We start from the raw sequence: 26,041 nt of genomic DNA, 5'->3' as shown, positions 1-26,041 counted from the left end.
TTGGTCTTCAGAGGGCTTGAACCGGCAGCCGGAGAGGCAGGAGTCAGCAGGTTTCCCCCCCCTGCTTCACTCCGGACTTGCAGGCTGCCAGTCAAAACTTTTTTTTCTGTAGTTTTCTTCAGTGCAGTTCTCTATGCTGCGGCAGGCAGCCTGCCTCTCCTGTGAGAGAGGGCCTCTGCTCTGCCTGCCTGCCGGGGGGGGGAGTCCCTCCTCGGCAGGGCAGGAAAATTTAGCCCGGGGATCAAGCCCCCAGAGCATGGCCAAGGCCGTTCCTGGGTCTGCAAAGCCCGGGAACGGTGGCCATCTTGGATTTTTCAGCGGCTTGGGGGCTGATTTTTTTTTTTTTTTTCCCTCTGTCTCCCCTCTCCTGGGAAATCTAGGGCCTGTTTTTCCACAGAATTTGTCCTCCTTCTGCATAAATCCTATTTAGCCAGCCTGCAGGAGGAGGAAGGTCTGAAACACCCACCCCCCCCGTGGACCCAGTACTCCCCGATCCTGACGCCTCCTTTGATACCAAGGGTACCCTTCCTTCCCTGGAGGGGGACAACACCAGGGTCCTATGGACGTTCCGCAGGGAGGAGCTGAAACCATCATCCCTTTTATCCTCCAGGAATTGATGTTGAAGGGGCCCCTCGCGGACACCCTTTATGGCCTCTTTGCCTAAAGATATGGACCCGGTCCTGGCGGGACTCAGGGCTCCCGAAGCGGGACTCCGGTGGCGCGTGCCATGGATAAACTCTACTCCCTCCCAGAGGAGTGTTTGGAAATTTAAAAAAAATCCCTCCGTGAACTCCCCCGTCTCTGTGGTCACCAAACATTACCACCATCCCTGTGGAGGGATAGACGGTCCTGAAAGACGCCCAGGACCGCAAGCTCGAGGCACAGACCAAGCGCATTTTTGAAGTCTTGGCGCTGGGGGTTCATGTGACGGCAGGTCTCAGGTGGGTTCAACAGTTACTCTGCAATCAGGACCTCCCGTCGGCAGAGGCGGAGCAGGCTGAGCATCTCAAAGCCGGCGCTTATGGGGCCGATGTGCTCTACAACCTCATCTGTGTCCAGTCTAAAGCGATGGCCTCGGCGGTCTGTCCCCCCCCCCCCCCCCCCCCGCCCCACCTAGACCTCATGGCGACCTTGTGCAATGCCAAGGCAAATTGGTTCTTCAGCCGCTGGAGGGAGCACAGCTCGGAGGGCGTGGATACTCTAGCTCTCTTGGCTGGCGGACATCCTTCTGTACTTGGCCCCTAGTGGGGAAAGTTTTCAGAAGAATAGAACTCCACCGGGGACCTGTTCTGGTAGCACCCGAGTGGCTGCGCAGGCCGTGGTTCACGGACCTAGTCAACCTAGCGATGGACAGACCTCTGCGGTTAGGCCACCTTCCTCGACTTCTTCGGCAGGGGCCCGTATTTTTCGACCAGGCCGATCGCTTCTGTCTAGTGGCCTAGTATTTGAACGGCAACGCCTGAGGCGTAAGGGCTACAAGGAGGAGGTCCTATCCACCTTGCTGCGAGCCCAAAAGCAGTCGACCTCTCTGGCTTACATGTGTATCTGGAAGGTTTTTGAATCCGTTTGTGCGGTCGGGTGTCTCAGCGCGCTCCGCCCCAGTCTCGTTGGTCCTTTCTTTTCTTCAGAAAGGTCTTTCCAAGGGTCTTTCCTTTTAGTTCTCTGCACGTGCAAGTCTCAGCTCTTGGCTCCCTCCTGGGTCAGGTAGAAGGCCATCCGTTAGCAGAACACCCGGATATGATTCGGTTCTTGAAGGGTGTCAAGCACCTATGGCCGCCTTCTCGGCCAACTTGCCCGTCGTGGAGTCTTAACCTGGTCCTTCGGGCCCTCTGTGCGGCTCCATTCGAACCTCTCCATCACGCTACGTTAAAGGATCTTACGCTCAAGACTGTCTTTCTAGTCTCTATCTCCTCCACTCGCCGGATCTCCAAGATCCAAGTGTTGTCCTGTCGGGAACCTTTTTTGCACTTTTCCGATTCCAGGGTATCCCTCAAGACGGTCCCTTCTTTCTTACCAAAGGTGGTTTCTAATTTTCATGTCAATCAGTCGGTAGAACTCCCTGCGTTTTCCCCAGAGGAGATTGCGGGTACGGCTGGGGGCGATCTCCATAAGCTAGATGCCAAACGAGTTCTTTGCTATCTCCAGGTTACCAATGACTTTTGGGTCTTGGACCATCATTTTGTCCTCTGGAGTGGGCCCAATCGGGGTAAGCAGGCTTCTAAGACCACTATTGCGCAGTGGTTGAAGGAAGCAATCTCCTCGGCCTATCTTTGCCAAGTTCGGTCGGTTCCCGAAGGCCTTAAGGCTCATTCACTGTGCTCCCAAGCTACTTCCTGGGCAGAGAGTCAATCGGTCTCTCCGCAGGAGATTTGCAGGGCCGCAACTTGGATGGCCCTTCATACTTTTGCTCGACACTACCGTCTGGATGTGCAAGCTCCGGTTTTTGGTTCTTTTGGGCGGCAAGTGCTTCGAGCGGGGCTTTCTCGGTCCCACCCGGTTTAGGGAAGCTTTGGTACATCCCACAGTCTGGACTGATCCGGGTACATATAGGAAAAGGAAAATTAGTTCTTACCTGTTAGTTTTCGTTCCTGTAGTGCCACGGATCAGTCCAGACTCCCTTCCCTGTTTCTTTCTTTGTCCTCTCGAAGCTTGTTTTCTTGCAGATTCTAATACTACTTTTTTGTGCAAGAATTCTGAGGAATTACACCGGAAGCCTTGGTGGTTCAAGCACCAAGTATATGCAAGAGTGTAGTTATACCATGTCTCTTACGTTGTTCTATGGTTGCTTGCTTGATCCTATTCTGGTTTTGATATTTTTCTGCTTTGACAATGGTTATACTGAAGGGCTGCAGGGTAGGCTCTGTCCTCATATAGGATACCCTTTCAGTTTTGGTCTGTCTCCACCTGCTGGACAGGAGGCTCAACCCATGGTCTGGACTGATCTGTGGTACTACAGGAACAAGAATTAACAGGTAAGAACTAATTTTCCTTTATCTCTGGTTCAAAATGTTGTCTTAAGACCCATAAAAAGTTAAAGCTCACCTGTGTCCAGTCAAGCAGATGAGTGGATTTAAATACTCCTGGATGAAGAATCAAACTGCTTATATTGTTTGAAGCAATAGTCATAAGCAAGGAGCTGGGATAATGTTACTCAAAGCTAAGATGCGGGGAGGCTATCAGAAAATGTCAGTGTTTGAATATCCTTTGGGGTGCTGTCAGGTCTATCATTGTAAAGTGGAAACAGTTTGGCACCACCAACAAGGTCGGCCCTTCAAAGTTGTAGCCGTGAGTTAGGGAAACTGCCGTGATGGTCTCTGTGAGGCTTAAGATTACCATAAAAACTACAGAGCTCACTGACTGAGAATGGGGAACATGCTGCCTGTTGAATGATTTCAAATTCAACCAGTGAGGCATGTGTGCCATGGCAGCTTGGCAGGTAGAGACCGAGAGGAACAGGCTAGCTGAGGTCACTCCTTTATATGCGTCCGAGCTGCCACCAGCCTCCAGCAGAATGGAAACGGGCTGCTCCCGAGGTGATGGGCAAGCATGGTCCTGGGTCTGGTTTATGGTTTATCACAAACTGCAGTGGCTCCCACACTGCTTATACCCTGTTTTTCATTGTATTATCTGGCTCTTGCCTTTTTTTTTTTTTTTCCTTAATGTTGATGCTTGGTGAAATGTTAGTTGCTGTGAAGTGAGACTGAACTGGACAAAGGTACGGACTGTTCAGAAAAACCTAACACTGCAATATTTGTGTTTTTAGAAGAGCAAGAGGGAGGTGCAGCTGAAAAGAGTACGAAAGCTGTAAGTAACTGTCAACCAAATTATGTAAAACTGGCATTTCTAATGTTCAATATTCAGTTTAGCAGAATTGGGTTTTCAGAATGTCTCTTGGTTCTCTGGGTTGGTTTAGGTGGTGTCCACCCATATTCTGCCATTGCTCTTTCATTCTCCTTTTGAGAATAGTCTAAAAGAAGCTCTGGGTTTTGCTCTTTAGAAAGTCCAAAACATCGCAATTGCCTCTCCCTCACCATTGGCCACTTTTAATGTCAGAAGCCCAGAACCTTCCGAAACAACCCAAAAATGGTCCGTCCTAGAGCATTTGTCCATGGCTCTCCCAGCTATTCTCAAAGCAAAAATACTGTGTTTTGAATGATTATCTACAAGTCTGAGCTCTAACAGTGTTTGGTTTTGTGTTTTTCGTCTTCTGTTAGGAGGGGGTAGGTGAAGAAAAGGAGACGGAGGAATCTGGTGAGTGTCGGGTGCTTTCAAGATATCTGCAAACAGGAAAACTGGTTCTCGCCTGCAAAATGTTTGTTCTTGTAGTACCACCAATCAGTCCAGACTCCTGGGTTTTGCGCCTCTGCCAGCACTGTATATTCTCCTAGGACAAGCAGGATGGTAGTCCTCACAGATGGAGCCCGGTACAAAACGTTTTGTCAAAAGTTTCTAGAAGCTTAGGCTGGCACACTGAGCATGGCACTGTCCGTGCATCCAGGCGAGGTCCCCCTTCAATATCAATTCTTCCGCCCCGCAGTGCTTGGAGCTCTAGTTTGTGCTCTTTTTTTTTTTTTCCTAGCTGTAAAGCACTTTTTCTTCGTGGGTGCCCCTTTGCTGCGGTAGGTTACTTTTACCATTCAACCTTTTTTCGTGGTCTGTAACCAGGGCTTGCTTCCCTGTGACTGCCTGCCGGCTTGTTTTTATGGCGGCCAGTTTTCACCCATGGACCTTGTACATCACAGACCCGCATGAGGTTTGCATCCTCTGCCTGCGGGCATCGATTGACGTTGGAGGGTGTCGGCTGTGTGATCAGATGACCCCAAGGGCTGTTGTGTTTGTCTCGACACAATGGAGAAACCTTCTGGCCCCAAGAAGTCCACTCCATCTATACGGGCGACGCTTGGGGGTAGGGGGGAACTGCTGGATATACTGTGCCTCTCTGAACCCCCAGCAACTGCTTCTAAGGATCAGGGAGCTGGTGATTAGACCCTTGCCGCTGTTGGTGCTCTCTGACATCTGGTTCCTCCACTTCCTTGGTGCCAGGGAAAGACCAGACCAAGCACCATGGGGAAACCCCGAAACTATCGCCACATTTGCTGTCGGCGCACGGCTCTGGTCAGTGTCAGTGAGCCTCTCTGTCTCCATCTGCTGGCAGGGAGGCAAAACCCAGGAGTCTGGGCTGATCTGGGTATGTATAAGGAACCCTAATGAGCTAATTTAAACTGCATTATAAAACATTCAAATTAGAAAATTACATTTTCTGGCTGTTGCATTTTTAACCATATTTTTTCATTTTCCTTAGGGTATTGGGCATTATAGATTGAAACTTGTACACTTCTCATTCCTCTGTCCCCTTTTCTTAGGTTCTGTCTTAACCGTTCTGGAGGAGGTCAGTCAGGTCATAGAGAAGCTGCAGGTGGAGAAGAAGAGGACTCAGAACCAGCGGAGAAGAAGGTAACGGGATTGCATGGTGGGGAAGTATGACCACAACTGATCACGGCATTCCTATTTCTGTTTAGCCACGATTAATCCTTTTAGTGTCTTGTCCCAGATGCTGTGAAGCTCGCTGTACATCCCAGAATGTGTTCGCAAGGTATACCAAGACGACCTTGCAGATCAACGCATTCTGGGATGTACAGCTAGCTTCACAGCATCTGGGACAAGACACTTCCAAACTCAGGGCCTCCTGCCTCGAAATGTGGATTTCTTTATTAGGGCCTTGTCATTTGTAGCAAAGCTTTACAGAAAAAAAGGCAAGATGGCAAAAGCTGAGGTGTTTGTTTTCTCTGTCAAGTAGGGTGATGCAAGGACAAGCAGCATATGGGAGTCCTCACACATGGGTGACCTCATCAGAAAATACGCCCAGCATGCCGCTAACCGTACATCCACGCGGGGTCCCTCTTCAGTTTTTTTTTTTTTTTTTCCTTGAAGCTGAAGCCTCGTGGCCATAGAGCTCACACGTTTCTGTGAGAATGTTTGTTTGTTTTTTCTTCTTCCCGCGTTCCGCCGAGTCCCTCCGGTTTTCGGGGGTGCTTTTTATTTTTTTTTTCCTGGTACCTTGAGGTCTATTACTGACGGCGTCTCCTCCCGGTGGCTGATAGCCATCAAGACATGCCACATTCTTTTTGATAAGGTGTCCAGCTTTTGCCAATGCCCCCAGTACCCCCGGACCATGTCCATCACAGTCCCTCACGAGGTCTTTGTCCTCTCCCCACATCCGTGGTTGCGATCTTTGTACCCATATGACCCCCACCAAGGGGTCTTATTTTATTTTTATTTAACATTTCTAACCCGTTGATCCACAGAGCTCAGTTGGTAACAACTGAACATACGCAGTAGTAGCACTACAATAAAACCAAACAAATATCAAAACATACAAAACTAAAATTAGTACATCTATGCGGTATCAACCTGATGAGCTATGGTGAAAGACAACAGATGATCCTAACCGCCAGAGGACAACTGGGCCGAGTCCTCAGTTTCACATTGTGACTTTAGATTATTGGCACAGGCGAAAAGAAAGGCCTTCAGCATTTTTCTAAAAGGCAAATGATCGCACTCATGTTAAGTTTGTTCCAGAAGGAAGGACCCACAAGCTTGACCATATGAGCTAGAGAGGTTTGTATCTTATTGCTCACATTGTGTTTAATTCCTCTCTCTTGCCAGAATGCAGTTTTCGTGTCCGTTCTGTAAATACAATACATTTTACGAGGATAAGATGATGAATCATATGGACAGCAGATTCCACAAGGACCATTTTAAACATATTGGAAAACAATTTCCACAGCAGATTGCTGGCTTCTTGCAGGTGGGTCTTGGGGTACTCGCTGGGGATATTTAGTTTTGTATCTCTTGACCTTAATGCTTGAAAGAAACTTCCCAGTGAAGTTAGGGGCTGCACACACTGGTGAGGTTGAACCTTGAAGTGTCTTATTGATAAGGCTTGGTAGCAGGGGAAAACCAAGCCTGAAACTGCTGGCCAGCATTATATAGTCCAGATGGCTCTGTGGTTGCACATAGGCCAGTGCCCAGAACAAAACTCATACTGGTTAGCATCAGATGACTAGAATCTCTGGCTTTTGAGAAAATGCAACATTTTGAATTTGCTGGATATATGGATGCTGACTTAACTGGTGTGGAAAACTGACTGACTGTGTCAGCAACTGATGCAAACTGCCTTAAGATCTAGCTGAGGGCATGGAGATGGTTCGGTCATTGACTCAGCACATTTACAGCATTAAACCTCTAACCCAGCACGTTTTCATATACAGTTTGAATTCACTCGGTGTCTTGGTCCATCTTTTAATTTGGTAGATAAAAAGTGAATCGTAGACTTTTTAGAAACTACTTATTTTAATAAGCGGAGTGCAAGTGCAGTGTTAAGAGGACTTTACTGTCCTGTGTACTGAAATAGTCATATGCTTAAAATGTTTCCTGTATTTTCTTCCTATTTTTATTTCTTAAATATTTATATTCCGCTTATAATGGGATCCATTGCTAGGTAGATTACAGCAGAACAATAAAACATGACTATTAGGAAGAGTTAGAAATCAAGGAATGGAGCAGGATTTCATAAGGACCTGGGGCTATGTAGGAAATGTGTTTTATTTATGTCTTGGTTCTGTGCAGGAATATATTGCCAACAGAAATAAGAAGACAGAGGAGCGCCGTGAGACGTTCGGGGATGTTAATGCAGCAATCCTGCAGATCATAAAAGATGAGGATCACATCGCAGGTGCAAACGGGGTCACAATGCCAAGAGTTCCTCCTGTGCCACTTCATCTGCTCAGGAATACAGTGGAGCCATTGAACATTTGTCTGAAGCTTGTAATTCTGTTTCAGTGGGCTACAGCAGCATAATATACAATATCTCTTGAGGATAAAATTTTGGAATAGTTCTACAAGTACAAATCAAACTGAATAAATATTTAACATGAAGCTTCCCTGTACATACCCAGATCAGTCCAGACCGTGGGTTATGCCCCCCTTCCAGCAGATGGAGTCAGAGCAAAAACTGAGAGGGCGGTCCCTGATAACTGGTGCGCCCTCTGTAAATCTTCAGTATTTCTCTGACTCCAGCAGATGGCAGTTGCACCTTCGGTTCCCCAGTTCATTTAGAGGATAGTTCAGAGTTTCTTTATTCCTTTAATTATTTCCTTGGATGGATCATAGTTATAAAGTGTGTTTTGTTTATAAAGCCTCAGTGTTCAGCTTCTCTGGAGACTTGCAGGCTGGACTTTGTTTTCAGTGACAGATCCGTCTTATGTTGTTTTTGGGGTAAGTGTTTACTGATTTCTTACAGTCAGTATTTCAGCTGCCTTAGGGGTGAATGCTGTTGGTCCAACTTCTCCCCCACGACCCCCTGCTGCCCTGAGAGGCCGTTTCTTCCTCAGGGCAGCCTAACAGTTGCAGAGACGCGCCATTCCTCTGACTGAACGGGAGAACGGGTCGTTTCTGACAGGTAGCAGCGCTGAATTTCTTGTTTCTGAACGGCGGCCATTGTGCCTTCCCCACGAGGGGAAGAGGAGGAGCTGGGTGCAGGGGTGGTCCAGTCCCTTCCCTGTGGAGACCCCTGAGAAGCTTCATGCCTCAGGTCTCTTGTCAGAGAAGTAAAATTATTCTGTCACTTTAAGACCTCTGAGACAATGGAACTGGCAGCAGCCTTCCTCACAGGCGCAAGCTCAGACCTGGTGCGCACCTCAGCCAGGGGCATTGCCTCAGTAGTGGCAGCCAGAAGACAACTGTGGCTATGGAATTGGTCTGCGGACACGACATCTAAAGCGAATCTCACAAGAATACCCTTTTAAAAGGATCTCTCGTGTTCGGAAGCGAATTGAAGAAGTTAGCCAGCAAATAGGATGAATCCCCAGTACCTCAGCTACCAGAAAATAGGAGTTAAAGATCTCACCATTCCTCCCCCAGAAGAACCAAGGGTAGAGGATCGCAGTGCTTCAGACCCTACAGGAACTTGCCCTCTGGAAGGTCCCAGCCCTTTCGGAATAGACCATGAGGGGACCAGGCCCGGGGTCAGGCTCCAGCCGTGCTCCGCAATGACATTGGGCTGACCCATCCACAGGAAGAGGATATAGGGGATCAACTTGCCCTCTTCTACCAAAGATGGGTTGAGATATCGTCAGACAAATGGGTTCTAAACATCATTCGAGAGGGTTACTCTCTGGAGTTCCGCAGCTTCCCTCGAGACAAATTTATGATGTCACCCTGCCACTCCAAGAGACTGGCAGTAGAAACCACTCTAACAAGACTACTTAGTCTGAAGGCGGCAACTCTGGTCCACACACCCCAACAAAATACGGGGTGCTATTCCATCTATTTTATAGTTCCCAAAAAGGAAGAATCATTCCGGCCCATCTTGGATCTCAAGAACGTCAACCGTCACCTGCAGGTACTACACTTCCACATGGAAGCTCTTCGCTCTGTAATAATGGCAGTACAACCGGGAGAGTTCCTAACCTCCCTGGACCTTTCCGAAGCCTACCTTCACATCCCAGCCCATCAGGATCACCAGCACTGACTCTGCTTTGTGATACTGGGTCACCATTACCAGTTCCGAGCACTACACTTTGGCCTAGCAACCGCTCCCAGAACCTTCACCAAAATCATGGTGGTCGTGGCGGCGACACTGAAGAAGGAAGGGATCTTGGTACACCCTTACCTGGACGATTGGCTAATCAGTAGCATGGGATCTTCTTAGTGTTTGGGTAATTGCCAGGTTCTTTGTCGCCTGGTTTGGCCTCTGTTGGAAACAGGATGCTGGGCTTGATGATGGACCCTTGGTCTGACCCAGCATGGCAATTTCTTATGTTCTTATGAGAAGTTTCATGCCTCAGGCCTCTTGTTGTCAGAGAAGTAAAATTCCTTTGTCACTTTAAGCTGTCTGGGGAGAATAAAAAGAGGAAAGATTTTTACTTTTTTATTAAGCAGTACCCTGTACAAGGACCAGCAGCTTATGGGGGAAGGAGCGGAGAGCAATTTTTTCTCTCTCCTGCTCGTAGCAGTCAGGCACAGAAGGACTTTGCCCTTCCCGCGGCAACGCCTCACCCCCCTCCCTCCAGAGGCCTTGATCGCCATTTTGTATCCACATGGGGAGAGCCGGCCTGCTACACATATAGAGCCTGTTTCTTTGCTGGACGGGGGAAGGGATTTTGTAGTTCATCCATCCCCTCTGGCTTTAAGTCCCGTGGACTCTCCAGATTTGATCTTGGACCCTCAGGACTGTATTCCCCCCCCCCCCCTCCAATTCCAGGGAAAGCCCCTTCTCATTTTACTACTGATTTTGTACTTTTATTACACCTAATTTAAGCCCTGTGCGACCGGCCGACCTAGAGCCTGCCTCTCCTCCTGATGCGGCCCCTCCCCTTAGGGGGGGGCCTTAAAGAGACAGCAGGCCTTTTCTTCTAAGTTTGTGCTTTTAATGCACAAACGGGCCATACAGTACAGTGTTAACCCGCCATTGGACGCGCGTTTTCGACATGCTAGCGTTACCCCTTATTCAGTAAGGGGCTGAAAACGCGCGTCCAATCCCCCGAACCTAATAGCGCCCACAACATGCAAATGCATGTTGATGGCCCTATTAGGTATTCCCGTGCAATTCAGGAAACAAAATGTGCAGCCAAGCTGCACATTTTGCTTTCAGAAATTAGCGCCTACCCAAAGGTAGGCCCTACTTTCTTCGGGCACCGGGGAAGTGCACAGAAAAGCGATACTAAGTCGGAGGTCCCGAAGGGTAAAAAAAAAGAAGAAAAAATTTGAAGTCGGCCCGCGGCTGTCGGGTCGAAAACCGGACGCTCAATTTTGCTCGAACAAAGGCCGGCAAAATTGAGCGTCAGCTGTCAAACCCGCTGACAACCGCCGCTCCAGTCCAAAAGGAGGCGCTAGGGACACGCTAGTGCATAAAGTCTGCGGGAACGACATCCGCGGACTTTACTGTATCATCCCTCCTCGTTTTCCTTTAACATTATTTATTTTGCTGTATTTTGCTTTTGGTTTTTCTGTTTGTTTGCTTCTCGTTTTAGTAACATCCTATTGTTTCAATGTTATACTGTTATATTGTTATACTGTATTTCCCAATTGAGTTCTATGTAAACCGGCATGATGTGTTTCACGAATGTCGGTAAATAAAAGTTAATAAATAAATAAATCCCAAAAGCTTTTTTAGAAACGGAGGCTGAATGGCAGGAAAAGGGACCTACACCAGCAAAGGTCCCCAGGCCATCAGGGGTGTTGGATCCCTCTAGGGGACAGTCAGGACGAACAGCTGTTAATTCCTCAAGGTCTTTAGCTCCTAATCCGCCAGACCCTGGGTCGCAGGACTGTCTCCTTGGAGATGGGGACGTTGATGGGTCCACCCCAGACGAACTGGACCAGATCTTTAAATCGCTTGGAGAGAATAAGGTGCATAAATTGCCAGAAGATCGTCCTCTGACCGCCAGAACCTTCAAAACTACGTGGACCCGGTTCAGATGCCAACAGCATTTTCGTCAGACTAGACCGGTGCCTCACAGGACTCCCTCTTCGATGTCGCAGTCCTGGTCTCATTCCTCTCAAGGCCGGAGACCAGCTCGGGACTCCTCTACACAAGGAGCTCCTGCTAAATCAACCCTATGAAACATTGCCAGCCCACTCTTCGGTTCACAGGATAGGAGGACGTCTTTCCCTCGTCTACGAGGAGTGGGTCAAATTATTCTACAGCACGGTTATGCTTTAGAATTTGACTTCTCAGAGACAGGTTTATCTTCTCCCCATGCAGACTAAGGAAACAATGTGCAGTGCGGCAGACGTTGGATCGGCTTCTGGATTTGGGTGCCATTCTCCCGGTGCCGGTATCGGATCAAGAGTTCGGCCATTATTCAGTCTACTTCGTAGTCCCCAAGAAGGAAGACTCCTTTCGACTTATCCTGGAACTCATGATGGTCAACAGGGCTCTCAGGATGGAAACCCTGCGCTCAGTGATTGCCGCGGTACACCGGGGAGAGTTCCTCGTGTTCTTGGACTTGACTGAGGTTTATCTTAATATCTCCATCCTGAAGGAGCATCAGCACTTCCTTTGCTTCAAGATTTTGGGGCAGCATTTCCAGTTCTAGGCCCTGCCATTCCGGCCTGGCGCAGCTCCTCGTACCTGCATCAAGGTAATGGTAGTAGTGGTGGCAGCGGCCCTACGGAGGGAAGGAATTCTGGTCCATCCCTATTTGTATGACTGGCTCATCCGGGCAAAGTCCAGGGATTTGTGGCAGCACTCTGTGGACAGAGTATTGCTCCTCCTCCAATCGCTCTGCTGGGTCTTCAATTTTACCAAGAGTAGCCTCACTGTCGCAATCACTCGACTTTCTGGGAGCTCATTTTGACACCAAAGTGGGCACAGTCTCTCTTCGTTTGGATCGGGCCCAATCTCTCCCCACTCAGGTTCAGCACTTTCGGAACCTCAGACTTCCCACAGCTTGGGACTATCTCCAGGTGTTGGGCTCCATGGCCTCCACTATAGATGTAGTGCCTTGGGCATTTGCCTACATGCGTCCATTGCAGAGAGCATTACTCTCCCGTTGGAAGCCAGTGTCTCTGGAATTTCAAGCTCTTCTGCCTATACCACCCCTAGCCAAGGACAGCCTGACCTAGTGGCTCAACCTAGATCACTTGCTACGAGGGGTGGACCTGGAGGTTCCGCAGTGGATGATCATTACGACAGACGTCAGCCTCGCCGGCTGGTGGGCAGTGTGCACCACCAATCGATGCAGGGGCAATGAACAGTTCAGGCAGCATGGCCCATCAACAGTCTGGTGACAAGAGCGGTTCACTTGGCACTGAAGCACTTTCTTCCCCTAGTCCAAGGACGAGCAGTCCACATCCTCTCAGACAACGCGACGATAGTGGCGTACATCAATCGTCAGGGAGGGACACGAAGTCTCCATGTCGCTCGGGAGACAAACAAGGTAATGCCGTGGGCGGAACTCCACTTGTCTCATCTGGCAGTGTCTCACATTGCAGGGATGGATAATGTTCAAGCAGATTTCTTACATCGCCAGCACTTAGACCCCAGAGAGTGGGAACTGGCTCAAGTGGCAGCATCACTACTCCTCATGCGATGGGGACTCCCCACCTGGATCTGATGGCCACGCAAAGACTCCGCGCCTCTTCAGTTGCAAAAGGGAATGCAGCGCCGAGGGAGTAAAGACCCTAGTCCTTCCGTGGCCACGGAACATCCTACTCTGTGTTCCTGCTATGGCCTCTGATGGGAAGGATGCTCCAAAGAATAGAAAGTCACCGGGGGCCCGTGATTCTAGTGGCTCCAGAGTGGCCTCATCGGCCATGGTTTGCAGACTTGGTCAACTTAGCGGTGGACGGTCCACTTTGACTGGGACATCTGTCAAACCTTCTACGGCAGGGACCAGTATTTTTCGACCAGGTAGATCGCTTCTGTCTAGCAGCCTGGCTTTTGAGAGGTGACTGCTGAGAAGATGTGGGTATCCAGAGGCTGTTCTCTCCACTCTTCTCAAGGCTAGGAAGACTTCCACCTCCATGTCCTATGTCCGGGTTTGGTACTCTTGGTGCCGGTCCACTCAGCTCTCTCCATGTCATGCGACCATAGCTCAGATTTTGTTATTCTTACAGCGAGGGCTAGAGATGGGATTAGCCTACAATTCCCTTAGAGTGCAAGTAGCAGCTCTGGGGGCTCTTGTTCTTCATCGGGACGGATCTACCCTTTCGGCACACCCAGACATGGTCCGGTGTTTTTGAGGGGAGTAAAGCATGTGAAGCCTCCGATATGCAATTTATGCCCCCTGTGGAGCTTGAATTTGGTCCTCCGAATTCTTGTCGGGTCATCTTTTGAACCTCTGAAAAGAGCTACCCTCAAGGACCTCACTCAAGTAAGTATTCCTGGTGTCTATCTGTTCTGCTCGAAGAATCTCTGAGCTTCAAGCCTTGTCATGTAGAGAGCCTTACCTACACTTCGTGCATTCAGGTGTGTCCTTGTGGTACCGTACCATCTTTTCCACCGAAGGTGGTCTCATCCTTTCATTTGAATCAGTTGGTGGAACTGCCGTCCTTCCAGGATGACTGTGCCAGAGACCTTAGATGCCTCAATGTCAAGCGCGTCCTCCTTCGCTATTTGGAAGCTACCAGTGATTTCTGTTTATCGGATCACCTCTTTGTCCTCTGGAGTGGTCCCAGGAAGGGAAACAAGGCCTCTAAAACCACCATTGTCCGCTGGCTAAAGGAAGCTATTTCTACCACGTTTGTTGGCGCTGGGCATCCACCGCCAGATGGTATAAAGGCTCATTCTCTCCGAGTTCAAGCAGCCTCCTGGGCAGAAAGCAGATTGGTCTCCGAAGAAGATTTTCAGAGCGGCTACCTGGAATTCGTTGCACACATTTGCGCATCACTATCGCTTGAATCTTCAACTGCCGCTCGGGGGCTCTTTTGGGGCTCAGGTCATTCGAGCTGGGCTATCGGTGGCCCACCCTACATAGGGAAGCTCTGGTACATCCCACAGTCTGGACTGATCCGGGTACGTACAGGGAAATAAATTATTCCTTATCTGCTAATTTTCGTTCCTGTAGTACCACAGATCAGCCAGACGCCCACCTACTCTTTTCCGTAGCAGATTTCTGGTCTAAGATCTTGCTTTTTCAGCACAACTAGCCTGCTCATCTGTATAACGAGGTTGCAAGATTTCTTGAAGGCTTCGGGATTGCATTTGCAAGCTTTGGGCTACATATACTAGGTCTTAACGACAACTTGTAGATAGTTCCCTATTTGGTTGGGAGTGTTTTGCTTGATCCATTCATCAGAGTTTTTTGTTCTGCTTTGATATTTTTAATACTGATGGAACGCAGAGGGTGCTCATGGGTAATTCAGAGCGCCTCACAAGTTTTTCTTCTGTCTCCATCTGCTGGAATGGGGATTTAACCCACAGTCTGGACTGATCCGTGGCAGGTAAGGAATAATTTTCATTTATTGCATATTGCTAGACATTGTGTTTATTGGATCGGGTTCAGGCACCGTGTTGTGTACTTTCTGAAAAACTCAACAAAATATCAATCACAGGAAAAAAAAAAAGGGTAACACTTCAGTTTAATAAATCCCTTAAGCAGAAGGGGAACTAGACATGTATATTTGGCCTTGCTTGCTTTCCTCCACACTTGACTTTTTCATCTCACTTGGAAATTGTTCTAATCTTGCTTTCTGGCAGAGCATCTGAAGCTGAGGCACTGTGGGCCTCGGCTTTTGGCTGCCCGGGCCCCTCCCCCCCCCCCCCCCCCCCCCCCCCCCCAAACACCCAGTCAGCTGATGAAGGAACCATAGGCTACAGTTCCCAGTATTGTATGCTCCTTAAATGGAACTCACAATTAGAAATGAATTCATTGTACTTTTAGTGGACTTTTCTGGGTAGTGGTGGCTTTTATTTATTTATTTTAACCACTGTGGTGAAAATGACCTTCAGATTTCTCTCTTCAGATCTTCCTTTGGAATATTTTGTGAAGAAAGTAGAGGCAGCTCACTGTACTGCCTGCAATCTCTTCATCCCCATTCAGCAGGTTGCTCTGGACAAGCACTTCAGGTCCAGTACCCACCACAACAACAGCAAGGTATGTGGCTTGGGGAGCAGGTTAGAGGTGTGCAAATGTCTCCGGAGCCAAGCACTATTCAACAAACGAATTGGTAGGGGGACTGGAGGTGATACACTGTACATTCTGGCAGTCACATGATGGCAAAGTAAAGTTTACTCATAGCTGCTGTTCTCCATAGACATCTGACCGTGCTCTGGGCTCAGATTAGAAGTCTCTTTAGTTCATGGACAGCTTTTCCCACACCATTGTTGAAATTCCTCAGTTTAGTTACAAGCTGTGGGGAGGTGGATGGGATTGTGTGCGGCTAATTTTTGTTCTGCTGATTGTAGAGAGAATAGGAAAACAAGTTTTCTTTTTCCATGGATGACCAGGCCAATATCGACCACACGAGTGAGAGCGCCAACCTGAGGGTCGTGAGGAAGAAGACTCTTTTTTTTTTTTTTTTTTTTTTGTATTTTTATGTTGATTTGAATTTCAGCTCATGATTTGACAATGCTGGAGGGAGAGTTGAAGCAATTGAATAAGCTCTTTAAAACTGCATTCTCCCCTTTAAGTCTTGCCAAGACAGTAATGCATAATGAAATTATGTATACAAGACCAGCTTTTGGTTAGTCAGACTAGTGTAGGTTTCATCATACCCTAGAGGTCAGGAGGTTCCCTGTACATACCTGGATCGGTCCAGTCAGTGGGTTATGTCCCCCGTCCAGCAGGTGGAGGCAGAGAAAGCTTCAGAGGGTGCTCCCTTATAAACCAGTGCACCCTCTGGAAAATCCTCAGTATCTTTCTGACTCCAGCAGATGCGAGTGTGGAACCTCTGGTTCCCCATTACACTTCTTTAAGTTTAACTTACTTTTTCCTGTATTCTTACTTGGATGGATCAAGTTGGGTAACTGAAAAAAAAAAAAAGCAGTTTGGTTGTCTGACCTATTCTTTGGGCTTTAGGCCCCACAGCGCCTGACTTGCAGGCAGAACTGTTTCTACACTCTCTTCTCCTTTGCTCCCCTGTATGCGGGGTAAGTTTATTTCTTTATTTACAGCTGGAATACCTGGCTTTCCTCATTGGGGGTGTATGCTGGTGGTCCAGCCTCTCCCTCCTCGTCACGATCCGACCTGCTGCCCTGAGAAGCTGCTTTCCTCGGGGCAGCCGACAGACGCTCCATCCCTCTCATTACTGTTTTTTAGGTCTGAAAGCGTGGCAGAGAGTCCCTGCTGCGGCGGACGAGTTTTCCCGCTGCTGACAGCGTGTCCATTAAGATCAGCTGTCTGCCTCGCGGCTCCCCTTCTCCGCTTCAGATGCCGCGATCCTCCCAGTGCAGTGCATGCGGAAAGCCTGGGTCTAGGCTCTCCCGTGAGGGGGTGTGTACGAGGTGCCTCCATAGTGGGGAGGGCCCCTCACAGCTGGCAGGATGCCCAGTTTCGCGCTTTCAAGCGCGCCTGGAGGAGCACAGGTCTGCTCCGTTCCCGCTCAGCGTAGGAACGGCAGCCATTTTGTGTGAGGAGCCGGATGCCCATTCAGTCAGGGGAGAATCAGGATGCAATGGTAGTTTGACGCCTTGGATCCCATCTGCTGGTAGGGATGCAAAACCACTTGTCTGGACTGATCTGTGGTGCTACAGGAACGAAAACTAGCAGGTAAGGACCAATTTTCTGTACTCTGTATGATGTTAGGGAAGGCAGTGCTGGCTTTTGGTTAGTGATCTCTACTTTTGTGGAAAAATAATTTGAGTAACTTTTTAATGAACGATTGCTTCCTTTTTCTAGGTTATGATGGAAAAGTCTAAGAAGTCAGCGCTGATGGTTGCAAGGAACATCCTCCATCAATCGTTCAGTAATAAACTAGTAAAATATCTTAAGGTAAGGTCTGCATGGCTGCCTTTTCCTTTCTGTCTAGCACTTTTCCGGCACCATCATATACACCTCTTATAAGTTATGAGGGAGGTGGCATGCCCAGCATCTCTTACCTGAGAGCACAGCTTTTCTCTTTACGCTTCCAGTGGGACAACCTGCGCAGCCTTTTTCCTTACTCCATCCCACCTAGCAGTCACTAGATAGAGAACATGCAGAGCTACAGCTTTCCTCCTGTCCTTGGGGAAAGGATGTACTCACTCTCCAGCTCTTCAGTGCTTAGCATACATACATGGCCTCCCATGTTTTGCTCCAATATGAAATATGACTGTCATATTCCCTCCCCCAGTGAAGGATGCAGTCATTCTTGGGCTGCTCTTTACTGGCCATGGCTTAAATGCTTTTTGCCCTCTGAAGTCACTTTGAAAATTGACCTCTTGGTATCTTTGTCTGTCACTTTTTCCTCAAGAACTTCCTGCCCAGGGAGTCAAAGGCCAGAACTGATCCTAAAGTGACTCCATCCCTCGACTCACTGATACCCACCCCAGATACAGCTACATATTGTTGATCATGTTGTTTCTCCAAGGCAGGCAGATTAGTAGTCCTCGCACATGGGTGACGGATGGAGCCCGGCACAGAAAACTGAGCATGCTACTTCACTTCCACATTGTTGCATCTCTCTGCGTTTCGTGGATTTTTCCTCATCTCTTTCAGTAATAATTTTTTCTGGTACGCATGTTAGAGTAGACTGTCACTGACTCCATTGGAGCTGGAACTGCTGATCTGTGTCTTATCGATGCAGCCAGCCCCTTCGTGGTCAAGGGGAGCATCGCTGCTGCTGCCACTGGTTCCCATTCTGGTGAGCGACTCTTAGGATGAGGAAGGTCCATCGGGGTTGACGGTGCTTCTGAAGCCAGGGGATCAGGCACCCATGCAGCCTCGATTCCGCCTTCGATTCCACCAGTGACCCTCTGGCTCAAGGCGCAGATGGGTGCTCTCCCCCCCCCCCCCCCCCCCCCCCTTTCCGGATATTCACAGCAAGGGGTAAGCCCCCTTTCCCTGTACGTACCCGGATCAGTCCAGATCGTGGGTTGAGCCTCCTGTCCAGCAGGTGGAGACAGACCAAAACTGAAAGGGTATCCTATATGAGGACAGAGCCTACCCTGCAGCCCTTCAGTATTTGTCTGTCTCCAGCAGATGCCAGACAGCTCACCCTGCTGTTTCCTGATAGCTTGCCCTTACCCTATGGGGTTCCTTCCTTGCTGCTTTTCTTTGAGGGCAAGCTCAAGCAAGTATTGATTGGATTTATTCTGTAAAAAGAAAGAGATTTCAAATTGTGTCGCTGTCTTTGACTGTGTTAGGGAGGCAGTCCTGTCTCCCTCGCCCTTGGGGTGCCTAGTGGGGCTTTGCCCCTTGACTTGTTCAGCCTAGGCTCTCTTCCCGGTGACCCTCTTCCTTGGGGTGATACTAGTGGTGCCAGTCACTCTGCCTTGCCCCGAGACGTTCATACCTCGGGTGAGTTCTCCGGGACGTTTTATTCCCCTGTCATATTGATTAAAAAAAAAAAAATGTGGCACTTGCGGCTGTTAGGGGGAGAGCAGGGTTCGTTCTCCTGCACTTCTTCCCGGGGGCTCCCTGCTCAGCTGCACTTTTAATGCTGCATTCAAATCTCTGTATTTAGCAGCAGTCACTCTAACCTTGAGCAGCTACATCTTCGGGTCCCCCAGCAGGGACGTTTAATCCCCCTGCAAGGGCTGAAAAAGAAATATAACAGCACTTTTTCTAACCTTGAGCAGCTAATGTTTCCAGGGCCCTCAGCAGCAGGGAGGATGGATTCCCCCTGCAAGTGCTCCCAGCCGAGCAGCCGTTACACTAACCAGGAGCAGTCTGTTCCCTGTACGTACCCGGATCAGTCCAGACTCCTGGGTTTTGCCCCCCCCCCCCCCCCCTAGCAGATGGAGACAGAAGTTTACAAACAAAACTCCGCCTTATCTAGGCTGCTACCACCTACAGTCTGGCAGTATTCTTCTGTCTCCTAGCAGGTGGAGAGGGTGCAAAACCTACAGTCTGAGCTGAGGCCTAGTTAGTTTAAAAAAAAAAAAAAAGATTCACTTGGTATAGTGTGGTTAGTTAGGTGGCTGAGACCGCAGTTGCTTGCCTGCAGGTCCAGTTGTTTGCCTCCCAGGTGAGGGGTCCTGAGGGGGCCTTCCACACTGGTGTTAGAGGCTGCTGAGGAGTGGGCTTCATGCCCTTGCCAGCGCTTGTCAAATCCCTGGGAGTGACACCGGGAAACCCGGCTCACTCCTCCCAGGTGGTCCCGGAGCCGGCGGCAAAGGGTAATGGTACTTAAAAAAAAAAAAAAAAAATTCACTTTCCTTTTCTACTCCGTTTGCACCGCAGGGTTTTCGTTTTTGTTTTCTTCTCCGTGGGCGTCCGATCGCGGCTACTCGTTTTTTTTCTCTCGCTCTCGTTTAAGTTTGGGGGTGGGAGACCATGCCGCGACGAGCGGTTGGCTGCACTTGCGGCACAGCCCGATGCTTTCCGAGACAGCCTTTGTGTCAGCTGTGTCTCGGGAGGCGAGGGAGCCTCTTCGCGCCCGGATGACGCACGGGGAAGGGAACTGTCCCGAGCCGCAGCTCCAGGGGGTAAGCCCGGAGCCGGAGTAGACCCGTCTCCGCGGAGCGCGGGAACAGGCGCCATTTCGAGCTCGGGGCCAGCGGCAGGAATGGCAGCCATTTTGGTGGCATCGGGACCCGCGGTTTCTGCACCCCCGTCGGATCGGTGGAAGCCTCTCCGCCGCGCTTGTCGCCGCAACGCAGGGTCTCCGAGGGGGACCAGTCTGCGAGGTCACCCTGTTCCAGTGATTTGGACGTCCCTGAGGGGGACACTGGGGACGACTCATCTGATTCCTTGTATGGCTTATGCATAAGGCTTTGGAAGCATGCAGGCTGGCCAGAAAGAGGTCTCGGGGATCTCAGGATCCAGTCCCGGCGAGGGTGTCCGGTAAGCGGGCCTGGCCCGTCCTCTCAGGCGAGGGGTTCCCCGGGGGGATCCTGATTCTTCCACGGACACTGATGATCCAGATGAGCAGTTAGGGGACCAGGATATGCCATCCCAACCCCCATGGGGGGGGGGGGGGCTGAGGGGGACGATGACCAGCTCTCCGGGGGCCAGAGCGTTTCCCATGGGACAGAGGGGGCTGACCCCAAAGTGGTTAGGCTGTTCCGAAGGGACGTGTTAGGGCCCTTGATCCTGGCGATGTTAGGGGAATTAGGCATAGAGCTGCCTCAAGCGGAGTCCAGGATTAACGGACCCGGTAGTCTTGGGACTGAGGGGTCCACCATCGGTTTCCCATTGCATTTCTCAGCATCTGGTTTGCTTTCAAGGAATGGGATGCCCCAGATTTGGGGCTGAAGGTAGCTAAGGCTATGGATATGATCTTCCCGTTGCCGGAGGATGCGCTAGAGCTGCTGACGATCCCTAAGATAGATTTGGCGGTAGCAGCGGTCACAAAGAGGACTACCATTCTTGTGACTGGTGGAACGACCCTTAAGGATTTGCAGGATCGTAAGCTGGAGGTACAGCTTAAAAAGATTGTCGAGGTCTCTGCGCTTGGAATCTGGGCAGCTTTAGGCAGCAATTTCTCATTTCCTGGCGTGTAGCCAGATGGACACAGAACGAATGGGTATAGTATGCTCGTGCTAGCAGTTGGCGACGGATCTGACGTCAGCACGGGTGTATATATACCCCCACAGGAAGCGTAGCAACTTAGTAATTTCCGTCTCCAAAGCAGTTTGGAGAGTGCCTGCACGCTCGCTGTTTTCCAAATCTACTTTAATTTTCTCTTTGCTCATACTTCTAGATTCTACTTCCTAAATTCTACGAGATATCGAGCCCCGCACTCCTGCGGTGATACCCTAAGGTCCCTCCCCCAGTAGAGTTGCCCGGGGTGATTTCCGTGATCCCCCGGTAAGTTAAGTCCTCGGTCCGGTGGCCGAATCGCGGCGGGGACATAGCCCCCGGGCGAGGTTCGGGTGAGGCATACGAGGCGCCTCGGTCCCGGCGTGGACGAGGCAGCGGGTGCATATCCTCAATCGCGGCTGTGAAGGTCTTTGCCCGCTCCCCCCGCAGCCGGAGACCGCCCGGGTTGCAGCCGGGAAGCGCCGAGGATCGGGTAAGGCGTACATTTCTTGTTTCTGGTCTCTGAGGAACAGAGGATCGGCGGCGTGGCACGCCAAGGAGGGCGCCATTTTGTGGGCCTTGTTCAGGTATGAGCGCCTGTAATAGGCGCAGCTCTATTCCTCCTTGTGCGTATATTGCCTTATTACTGTGAGCATATTGCATACCACTGATATATTGCTAACCGCCTATTGCTGAGTGCATATTGAATGCCATTGAGCGTGTATTGCTACACTGTATATTGCTGAGAGCATATTGAATGCCATTGAGTGTGTATTGCTACACTGCATATTGCTGAGTGCATATTGAATGCCATTGAGAGTGTATTGCTAACCGCCTATTGCTGAGAGCATATTGAATGCCATTGAGCGTGTATTGCTAACCGCATATTGCTGAGAGCCTATTGAAGGCCATTCAGCGTGTATTGCTAACTGCATATTGCTGAGAGCCTATTGTATGCCATTCAGCGTGTATTCATGTCTGCCTATTGCTAAGAGCGTATGGTATATCATTTAGAGTTCTTAAGCGCCTGTTGTATTAAGCGCCTATTGTTGCTGCATATTATTGAGCGCCTGTTGTATTACGCGCATATTGCGGCCGCATATTATTGAGCGTCTGTTGTAAGCGCATATTGCTGCCGCATATTATTGAGCGCCTATTCTAGTAAGCGCATATTGCTGCCGCATATTATTGTGCGCCTGTTCTCTTAAGCGCATATTGTGCACGCTTTTCGTTCAGCGCATACATTTCAATGGAACAGAGTGCCTCAGCATCTTCAGCGGTGGCCCCTCCTGATTCCGGCATTAAAGCCCTCGGCCTCTGCTCCGCATGCCAGCTTCGAGCCACACACAGTGAAGAGCCAGACTCCCTATGTGCCCAATGTGAGGAGGCCGTGGGACCCTCGGGCCAGGACCAGTCTCAGCCACGATTTGCTGACAGTTCCCCAGGGGCTACCCCGGATTTAGCGGGCAGCCTCGACCAATCGGGAATCCCGGGGGATCTCGTACCCCGGCGATTAGAGGCTGCTTCTATTTCCTGGGTGGATCTCTTTAAGGGGATTCATGCTTTTGTACAGGTGCAAACGGCTTCCCGTCCAGGCCCTGCTGTTCCTGTTGTTCCTGCGGTGGCTGCGACTGTGGCGGCCGCTGTGGTGGCGGCCGCTGTGGTGGCTGATCCTGTTCCTGGACCCCTCATGCCAGTATCGTGAGCGGGACCTCCCGCCGCTGGACAGCCGAGATCAGTCAGACCAGGAGTTTTCACCGGACGAATCCGAACTCCCGGACAAGGGAGAACTTCCCCCAGGGATTGAGCCATATGGAACCATGCGGCGGTTCTTCCCTAAGGAGGATCTCTCCGACCTGGTGTCTCAGTGTCTGGCGGAATTGGATATTACGGGTCCTAGCGCTACGGTACCATCTGCGCAGAACCCCCTGCTGGAAGGTCTTCGCCCTACAGTCCGCCATTTTCCATTCTTGCAAGCGGCACAACAACTGATAGATTTAGAATGGGCGGCGCCAGCGGCTTCCTTCAAAGGGGGCCGGGCCCTGACGGGCATGTACCCATTGGCACCAGCTCTCCAGGACCTGCGGGCGTGCCCTCAGGTGGACGCCTTAATTAGCGCTGTGGTCAAGCGCACTACCATTCCAGTTGAAGGGGGGCGGCCCTCAAAGAGCCTCATGACCGGCGACTGGACGCCATTCTGAAACAGACCTTTGAGGTGGCAGCTCTCTCTCTTTGCGGATTGCAACCTGCTGCACAGTGGTGACGCGTGCCTGTTTGTCACAGGTCAGGAACAACGCTCCAGCGGCTGACATGGAGTCCGCTCTCTCGTTCCTTACGGATGCTGCATCTGATCTAGTCCGGACAACAGCCAAGGGGATCTCATCCTCCGTAGCCGCCAGGAGGCAGCTCTGGATCCAGAAATGGTCAGCAGATGCGCCTTCCAAGACACGCCTCACCAGATTGCCCTTTAAGGGCTCTTTCCTATTTGGCAGCGACCTTGATAAACTGGTCAGCGCATGGGGCGCCTCTCCAGTGCCTAGACTGCCGGAAGATCGGTTCCGAAGGAGTCGGCGCTCCTTTCCAAGGCCCTCCAGGGGCAGGAGTTCACAGCGCTTCATTCCTTACAGGCGTCGCTATCAGGCGCCACGTCCTCCGGCCAGGAATCAGTCCTTTCGGACCAAGCAGCGCAAGGGGGGAGCAGGCCCGGGCTCTGGTCCCGGCCGCGCCTCCCAATGAAAATCTGCCGCTTCATCTGGGGAACAAAGCCATAGGGGGCAGGTTAACCCTCTTTTACCCCAGATGGGTCGAGATTACGTCGGACCAGTGGGTCCTCGCCATCATCCGAGAGGGGTATTATCTGGACTTTTTTCATCTCCCTCCGGACAAGTTTGTGGAATCCTCATGTCCCATACACAAGAAGGCGGCATTGGAAGCTACCTTGGCGAGGCTCCTGTCCTTGAAAGCCATCATCCCAGTACCTGCCTGGGAAGTGAATTCTGGACACTATTCCATTTATTTCATGGTACCCAAGAAAGAGGGCATCTTCCGGCCTGTGCTGGACCTCAAGTCAGTCAATCGATACTTACGGGTCCCGAGATTTCGCATGGAGACTCTGCGCTCCGTCAAGACCGCAGTACCACCAGGAGAATTCCTCACGGCATTGGACTTGTCACAGGCCTACCTGCATATCCCAATCCATCCGGATCATCAGCGCTACCTACGCTTCAAGGTTCTGGGTCGCCACTTCCAATTCCGGGCTCTGCCCTTCGGATTGGCTACGTCACCGCGGACCTTCACCAAGGTGGTTGTCGTGGTAGCAGCGGCCCTCAGGCGGGAAGGAATTCTGGTCCATCCCTACCTAGACGATTGGCTGATCAGGGCGAAATCACGAGAGGAGAGCCATCTGACAACCGACAGAGTGATCGCCCTTCTCGAAAGCTTGGGCTGGGTAATCAACCTCAGCAAGAGTTGCCTACAGCCTTCCCAGTCACTGGAATACCTAGGGGTACAGTTCGACACACAGGCAGACACATTCAGTCTCTCCCAAGAGAAGGTTGAAACTTCAGACGCGTACCCAATACTTGAGGGGAACCAGTCGACCCACAGCTTGGGATTATCTGCAGGTTCTCGGTCTCATGGCATCCACCCTGGAAGTGGTACCTTGGGCAAGGGCCCATATGAGACCTCTACAACACTCCCTGCTCTCTCGCTGGAGTCCCCGTCTACGGAACTATTCCACGCACCTACCTCTGCCTGCCAGAATACGGACCCAGTTACTGTGGTGGTTGCAGCCCAGCCACATGAGCAGAGGGTCGAAGATGTCCTCTCCCACGTGGACTCTGCTCACCACGGATGCCAGCCTGAGCTGCTGGGGTGCATACTGCGAAGGACTTACCGCACAAGGGCGGTGGAACAGAGAAGAGTCAGCGTGGAACATCAACTGCCTAGAGGCTCGGGCAGTCCGATTGGCATGTCTTCAATTGGCTCACAGACTGAAGAACAGAGCAGTCAGAGTGATGTCCGACAACGCCACCACAGTGGCATACATCAACCGTCAAGGCGGAACCAGGAGTCGACAAGTATCTCTGGAGATCACCCCACTGATGGCCTGGGCAGAAGCGAATCTGCAGGACATCTCCGCCGTCCACATTGCTGGGAAGGACAACACCACAGCAGACTTCCTCAGCAGAGAAAGTCTAAATCCGGGAGAGTGGCAGCTGTCACCCACAGCCTTTCAGATGATCGTGGATCACTGGGGGATTCCGGATATGCTCAAGTACCCAGATACTTCAGCCGCAAGCGCGACCCGTTCCCACATGGAATCGATGCCCTGGTACAGACATGGCTTCCAGGGACTCTGCTATACGCCTTTCCGCCGTGGCCTCTGCTGGGCGCCATCATTCACAAGATTCAGAAGCACTGGGGCCTAGTTGTTCTAGTGGCACCAGACTGGCCAAGAAGACCCTGGTACGCGGACATGAGAAGACTACTGGCAGGGGAGCCCCTTCCCCCTGCCTCCTCTCCGGGACCTTCTACATCAAGGTCCCATCCTCCACGAGGATCCAGCTCAATTCTCTCTTACGGTCTGGCCATTGAGAGGGCTAGACTGAAGAATAGAGGTTACTCGGAGTCCGTGATAAATACGCTCCTCCGAGCTCGCAAGTTTTCCACATCCCTCACCTATGTGAGGATCTGGAGAGTATTTGAAGCATGGTGCGACACTCAGGGCACCAATCCACATGTGACCACAATCCCTATTGTGTTGGATTTCCTGCAGGATGGACTTCAGAAGGGTCTCTCCCTCAGCTCCATTAAGGTTCAGGTGGCTGCGCTGCCTTGCTATGGCCTCAGGAGGGATGGCAAGACCATCGCCAAGCACCCAGATGTTTCTCGCTACCTACAAGGAGTCAAGCATATTCGTCTGCCACTGA

The 26,041-nt window shown here is 50.7% G+C and overlaps 1 protein-coding gene across 2 annotated transcripts in view; it reads left to right on the top strand.

The window, feature by feature from the left end:
- LOC115081184 (A-kinase anchor protein 8-like) overlaps window positions 1-26,041 on the top strand; it is a 62,773-nt gene that overhangs the window by 24,579 nt on the left and 12,153 nt on the right. For both annotated transcript variants that reach the window (XM_029585708.1, XM_029585707.1), the window contains exons 6-12: window positions 3,764-3,804; window positions 4,215-4,251; window positions 5,364-5,454; window positions 6,667-6,808; window positions 7,630-7,735; window positions 15,472-15,602; window positions 17,346-17,438. In XM_029585708.1, coding sequence (XP_029441568.1) covers window positions 3,764-3,804; window positions 4,215-4,251; window positions 5,364-5,454; window positions 6,667-6,808; window positions 7,630-7,735; window positions 15,472-15,602; window positions 17,346-17,438 — 641 coding nt within the window. The remainder of the gene's footprint in view (window positions 1-3,763; window positions 3,805-4,214; window positions 4,252-5,363; window positions 5,455-6,666; window positions 6,809-7,629; window positions 7,736-15,471; window positions 15,603-17,345; window positions 17,439-26,041) is intronic.

This window comes from Rhinatrema bivittatum, chromosome 19 (genome assembly GCF_901001135.1).
Source record: "Rhinatrema bivittatum chromosome 19, aRhiBiv1.1, whole genome shotgun sequence".
NCBI lineage: Eukaryota > Metazoa > Chordata > Amphibia > Gymnophiona > Rhinatrematidae > Rhinatrema > Rhinatrema bivittatum.
This window is presented reverse-complemented; position numbering and strand designations above follow the sequence as displayed.